Source organism: Tauraco erythrolophus, chromosome 15 (genome assembly GCF_009769465.1).
Source record: "Tauraco erythrolophus isolate bTauEry1 chromosome 15, bTauEry1.pri, whole genome shotgun sequence".
NCBI classification, from domain to species: Eukaryota; Metazoa; Chordata; class Aves; order Musophagiformes; family Musophagidae; genus Tauraco; species Tauraco erythrolophus.
The window spans coordinates 7,932,934-7,939,181 of NC_141479.1; the positions used below are offsets into that span (position 1 = coordinate 7,932,934).

General features: G+C 61.2%; 1 protein-coding gene across 1 annotated transcript; it reads left to right on the plus strand.

Moving 5' to 3' along the window:
• The first annotated feature begins 270 nt into the window (after nt 1-270).
• CBLN1 (cerebellin 1 precursor) lies at nt 271-2,232 on the plus strand. Its single transcript, XM_086621010.1, has 3 exons — nt 271-537; nt 720-839; nt 2,035-2,232. Exons 1-3 carry the CDS (start codon nt 271-273, stop codon nt 2,230-2,232), a joined length of 585 nt encoding a protein of 194 aa, XP_086477136.1.
• The last annotated feature ends 4,016 nt before the right edge of the window (nt 2,233-6,248 follow it).

Genomic DNA, 6,248 nt, shown 5'->3' on the forward strand with positions numbered 1-6,248 from the left:
CGCCGCCGCCTCCCGCCGCCTCCCTCAGCCCCGCGCGGCGCGGCGGGCGGCTCCGCACCGCACCGCACCGGTCGAGCCCCGCACCGCACCGCGCCGCCCCGCGCTATGTGTGCCGGCGCTCCTGTGCCTCCTCGCGGCCGCTTCCCACCCGGCGGGGCGCTCTCGGCCCCGCTCTGAGAGCGCGGCGGGGCAGGGAGCGAGCGGAGCGGAGTCCGGACGTGCCGCCCGTGCGCGGCGCGGAGCGGCGCGGAGCGAAGGGAGCGCGGCGCCATGCGAGGCCCGGGGCTGGGGCTGGGGCTGGGGCTGCTGCTGGGCGCGGCGTGGCTGGCGTGCGGGCAGAACGAGACGGAGCCCATCGTGCTGGAGGGGAAGTGTCTCGTGGTGTGCGACTCCAACCCCACCTCTGACCCCACCGGCACGGCGCTCGGCATCTCCGTGCGCTCCGGCAGCGCCAAGGTCGCCTTCTCCGCCATCCGCAGCACCAACCACGAGCCCTCCGAGATGAGCAACCGCACCATGATCATATACTTCGACCAGGTGAGGCGGGCGCGCCGCCACGGCAGGAGAGAAGTTGCCGGGGAAGGTGGGGGGGCCGGGCCGGGGGCGCGGGGCCCTGCCCGCGGGAGGGGGGCCGCTGGGGGCCGGGGCGGCCGCGAGGCAGCGAGGCTGGGCGGCGGCGGCGGCCTCGCGGAGGTGCTGACGGTGCCCTTCCCTTCCAGGTACTAGTGAATATCGGCAGCAACTTCGACTCGGAGCGGAGCACTTTTATCTCGCCCAGGAAAGGGATTTACAGTTTTAATTTTCACGTGGTGAAAGTGTACAACAGGCAAACCATCCAGGTCAGCCCCAGGCGCCGTCGCCTCGCTCCGCGGGCACCGCGGGAGGGAGCGGACCGGGTCCGCCGCCCGGCGGGGACGGGGGCGGTGCAGGCGGCGGGGCAGGGACGTACCCCTGAGCCGCCGTCGGGAGCGCAGACCTCCCGGCGCTTCCCCGCCCGAGGGGACAGTGCCCAAAGGGCCGCGCAGCCCCATCGGGCCGCGCAGCCCCATCAGGCCTCCGGCCGGCCCCTGCTCGCATGAGCCGTCCCGGGACAGGAGGTGATACCCCTGACGGCCGCCCTGTCCCAGCCCGCCCGATTCCCCGGGCTGTCCCGAGCCGCAGAGCGCCGTGGGGAGCATCTCTGCACAGAGCCCGTGGGAACCGCGGCCCCGGCGGGCTCCTCACCTGCTCTAGGGTGGCAGAAGGTTTTGTAGTGCAGGGAGGCGCCTATGACAAGGGTACAATAATGAATATAGCTCTATATGTGTATTTGCAGATACCCTATACGCGTCTTTTGTATGTGATTCAATGCATATGCACGTCTAGGTAGGGATAATAAATTACCGGCCTGAAGCCAGGTAGCATAACCTAGACAGGAAATCTGTCTGCATAGCAATGCACATTGCAAAGGTGAATGTACAGCTATACAGCACTGTTCTGGTGTCAGCAGCTTCACACCTCCAGATTGGGCAGGTAGTGTGTGACCAATGTGAGGTTTGCAGTACCGGGATCATTAATGTGAGCTGAGCAGAGCTTATTGACTGTGTTGTGGCACATTGTCTTTGCTGCCTAACAAAGGAAAACTACCTCTTGAATACGCTTCAAACGCGCTGACTCTGGCGGCTGTGGCTCTGCTCCTCGCTGTCTCTGAGGTTTTGCATAAAGCCATCTTTCAGTAAGTATGAGCAGACCTCTTTTCATAGCCTGAAAACACAGGCACCCTATTGAAATTCTTCAAAATAGGATCAATGTCCTGTTTTATATGCACTGGATGTTTTGATGTGGTTGTCGGTCTAAAACAGCGGTGAAAGGCTTCTTCCTTTAGAGCACATACCTTCGCTGGGTTCAGATTGATGTTTCATTTTTATGGGGCTGGAGTTTCAGCTGTCAAAAGAAGCCGTTTCTTAACTAAGCATTTCGCCTGCTAGGCGAGCCCCGGTGGTGTCGTTGTCTGACTTTAATTGACAGAGGGCTTTGTTTTATCTTGCTCTTTAGGTGAGTTTGATGCTAAATGGGTGGCCAGTGATTTCTGCCTTTGCAGGGGACCAAGATGTGACCCGAGAAGCTGCTAGCAATGGAGTTCTGATTCAGATGGAGAAAGGAGACAGAGCTTATCTAAAACTGGAGAGAGGAAACTTGATGGGAGGCTGGAAGTATTCAACATTCTCTGGATTTCTAGTGTTCCCTCTTTAAATCACTTCTCATCCAAGAAAAGGGAGAGACGCAAGTCAGAATCTCTCATGAATTCCCAAGTCGTAGCTGGGTTTAAAGAGTTGCGGACAGCAGACTTTTTACATTCGAATATTAAAGAAGCTAAATCCTGCTTAGGTTTGTGTACATCTGCTTTGAAGAATTACTACTTATTTTTGTTGTGTTGCAGCCAACAGGCGGGAGATGCTATAATTGATCAACCCCCCATTTATATTCTTCTCTCTCCTCCCACAAAATTAGTTCCCATCTCTGTGTCACTGGTGTAATCTGCCATCGTTCCCCCATGGTTTCTGCCTCACACGAGTAGACTTTAGATCTTTTCATTGTCCTTTACAGCATATTTTGTAGTTTTGTTTTTAAAACATGTTAATCTCGACTCTTTCTCTAACTTTAAAAAAAAAAAAAAGCAAAGTATTTTTGAATACGTGGATGCCATGATGGAAGGGAAAATGCAATTCTTGCTGTGTACTGGCTGGCAAAAGGAAATATTTCTACACAAAGAACTGTTCACAGCCAAGGCTGACTAGAGTATTTCAATATTTCTATGTAATTCTGAGTGATTGTGAAATTTCAGGCTGCTAAATGTTTTGATGCTTGTTTTGCTCTTGTACAATGTGGCCCAACTAAACGCCAGGAAGTGTATTGAACTTTTACTATTACTCTGTAATATATGTGTGAATATCGAAAATTAATTTTTGCTTTAATTCAATAAAGTTTAAATGGGACTTTTATTTTTCTTAACCAGAAATAAGGTTTCTCATTGCAGGCAGGCGGCGGGAGGAGGCTCGGCGCTGTACCGGGGCTGCGGTCAGCGCCGGCCGCGCTGCGGCGGTGGGGCTGGACCGGGGCTGCGGAGCCCCCGCAGGTGCAGGTGCGGCCGCGGCGCCCCGCGCAGCGCTTGCGCGGGGCCCCGCGGCTCGGCGCGGTCGCGCAAGCCCCGCGGGCGGTGCCGGCAGCCCAAGCGGACCCGTCGCTAGGAAGTTTCCCGCCGACCTTTATATCCGCTTATTTATAGCATTTATCTGTATTATATTCTATAAACCAGAACGCATTTTATACGGCCGTCTAAAAATACCTGACAATGTATACTTCGATGCTAGTATTATTTATTTGCTAGTATTATTTTGTTTACAGTCTTTTAAAGATGTAAATGCTATAATTTTGCAGTACTCAAAAGACATTACTACTTTTATTAAAAGGTGCGTACGAGGAATTCGATTGTATCTAAACTTTAATGTGAAATAAACCGGTGAAAAGACCCCCTGGGCTGTGTGCGTGACGCGGCGGCGTCCGGCGCGGGACTACTCCGCGCCCTGGCTGCGGCACCGGCAGAGTCGCACGAATCCCTGGCTCCCAGGAAGGAATTTAACTAGCTCCAAGGTGTGCGTGTGAGAGGCGGATTAATATGAGCGCAATAAGCAACGCTTCTCCCTTTATTTACAGGTTTTGCCCTGGAAATAGACCCGCGGGGCTGACGGAGGCGCCTCACTGGCCCGGCCTTTGCGCGGCCCCGCCAGGCTGCGCCGCGCTCCGCTCCGGAGGGGCGCGGGGCCGGGCTGGGCTCTGCTGAGTCGGAAACGGCTGCGGCCCTTCATTTCCAGCTGAAACACAGCAGCCGCGTGTCAGCACCTGCTCCTCTGTCGCCGAGGGGTGCGAGGGCCAAAACGCTTTTTCCCCCGGCGGCTGCCGACCGGCGCATGTCACGATTCGCGCCCCGCAGCAGAAGGGAAGGCTCGGGCCGGCCCCCCGCAGCCCCTGCCAGCAGCTCGCCGGGAGCCCATCGGGAGCCTCGGCGCCTGCGGCCGCTGGCCAGGAGCCGTACGAGGAAACAATTGAGATTTATGAAGAAGGGTTAATAACGGAAGGCAGTCGGGTTGCTTTCACTTGGAGTTATAACCTGCCCAAGACAACCCACGTATCGGATTCTCTGGGCTGCACGCTTTTCTCTCAATATGAAGCACTTTATTACTTTCCCCTGAAGCCTTTAACCGCTCCCGCACCGCGCTGCGCTCCCTGCCCGTCACGCCGGCGAGGCCCGGCCCGGCCCGGCACCTCCCGCCCGGCTGGCAACGCCGCGGGCCCGCGGCCCTCTCCGCGCAGCGGAGCCCTTCCCGCCCGGGAAGGCTCGCCCACAAGCGACAGGTACGGGCAAGGCGAGCGAAGCCGCCTCTGCCTCCTGCGACCGCGGCGAGGGGACAAAGTGAGCAAAAAAGGGAAGGGGAAACAGAAATTACCGGGTTGCAAGAGAAGGGGCGGCAGCCCTGTGCCCTCGCCCGCCGTGAGACCGACCCGCGCAGGGAGCCTGGCTGCGGCTCCCGGCCGGGCCCGCCGCGGGGCTGCCCTAGCAAGCGCGGCAGATGCGGGGGCGATGCTGCTGATGTTTGTCGTTTTTCTTTTTTTTTTTTTTTTTTTTTCCCTCTCCTTTAACGCAAAGCAAATAAACCCGCCACCTTCCGCTGAAAGTTTTCCCCTGGTTGTGGGAGTCTCATTAATATTGTGCAGCTGGAAATTATATTACCTCCAATCGCAGCAAATCACTGCTCTGCGGCTATTACAAAACGCCGCCGTGGCTGCCTGGAAAAGCCTTGCCCGTTCCGCGCCCGCGCTGCAAGCCCCTCCGCACCCCTCGCCATTGTGCGCTAGCCCGCCTTTAGTCCTGCGTGGGCAGCGCTTCCCACGGGCGTTCTGCGGGGCGCGGAGCAGCGCGGCGGGGCCGTCGGGAGGCTTCCGGGGAGTGGAGAGCATCACGGCATCCTCGCTCTGGAGGTAAAGCCGCCACCGCACCGAAGCCTCCACGGCGCTCTGCCACCCTACCGGGCCAGGGAGCCCTCGCCGGGGCCCCGGGGGGGTGGCCTGGCCCCGGAGCCTTCTTCTGCTCCCGCCCAGACTCCCCAGAGGGGCGGGCGCGCTCAGCTGCCCCTCCGCCCGGAGCTTCGCCGGCCGCGGCGTGTGGAAGCGGAGGGGAGTACGTCCGAGCAGCCGCGGGATGGGGGTTTCCTCCGAGTGATATACTTCAGCAGTGTTTAAAAAAAATAAAAATCCCTTGTCATCGTCCCCGTGTGCCACCGCGGTCACAGGAGGGGCGGCCGGCCCTGCGAGGGAAAGAGGCCCTCGGATCCGGCTGGAGACCCGGCGGGGAGCCGGGTACCCCCGGTCGGAGCGGAGCGCCCCGGGGCCGGCCGGCCGGCCGCACCCGCACTGCAGCCATCTCCGCGCGCTGTCGGTGCTTTCGCCCCGTCCTTAAGGCGGGGAAACGTAAAACGAGCGTGTCGCTTCAGCGGGCTCCCGGCGGGCCGTTTCCGCGGCGAGGGACGGGGCCGCCGCTGCCGCCCCCCGGCGCCGCGCGCGGGGTGGGCGGGGCTCCTCGGCGGCGCGCGGCTCACACCTGGCGCGCGGGCGAGCCGCGCCATGTCGTGTTCCTCGTGGCGCGCGGCCGGGCCTCGTGACCCGCAGTACTCCGGGCGTTTTCCAGGAGGAGAACGGGCTCCGAGGGGGCGGCCAAGCCGAAGGATACGGGACCGGTGAGCGCGTAGGGGCCGGGTTCTGCCTGCCCGCCGACGGGCTCGCCCGGGTGCTGAGGCTGCCTCGCGCGCGCAGGCCGCAGCCGCCATTTTGAGCGGCGGAGCCGGCCGTGGCCTTCGGACGGGCAGCCGGGTCCGGCTCCGGGCCCCGCCAGCTGGGCTGTGTGGAGGCAGGGGCGGACGAGGGACCGGCGGGGCGGACGAGGGACCGGCGGGGCCGCCGCCGCTCTCGGCTTTGCTCGGCGGCCCTGCCGCGACGGGCGAGCAGCGCGCGGCCCCTCAGCCGGCGGGCCGGGGGTGGCCGGGCCTGACGGCCTGTCCCGCCCGCAGCGCGGGGCCCCGGCCCGCGGCTCCCCTCGCTCCGTGCCGTTGAGGGATCTCTCGCGGGGAGGCCGCGTCCCCTCGAGGCTGGTACTGCTGGGCCTGTTCCTGGGTGTGGGTCTGTGCTTCCCCTAGGCGTGAGCACCTACTGCTCTT

Coding starts and splice junctions, on each gene's coding strand:
- CBLN1 (XM_086621010.1), top strand. CDS start 271: ATGCGAGGCCCGGGGCTGGGGCTGGGGCTGGGGCTGCTGCTGGGCGCG. Junction 538..719: donor TGATCATATACTTCGACCAG/GTGAGGCGGGCG, acceptor CTTCCCTTCCAG/GTACTAGTGAATATCGGCAG. Junction 840..2,034: donor ACAACAGGCAAACCATCCAG/GTCAGCCCCAGG, acceptor CTTGCTCTTTAG/GTGAGTTTGATGCTAAATGG.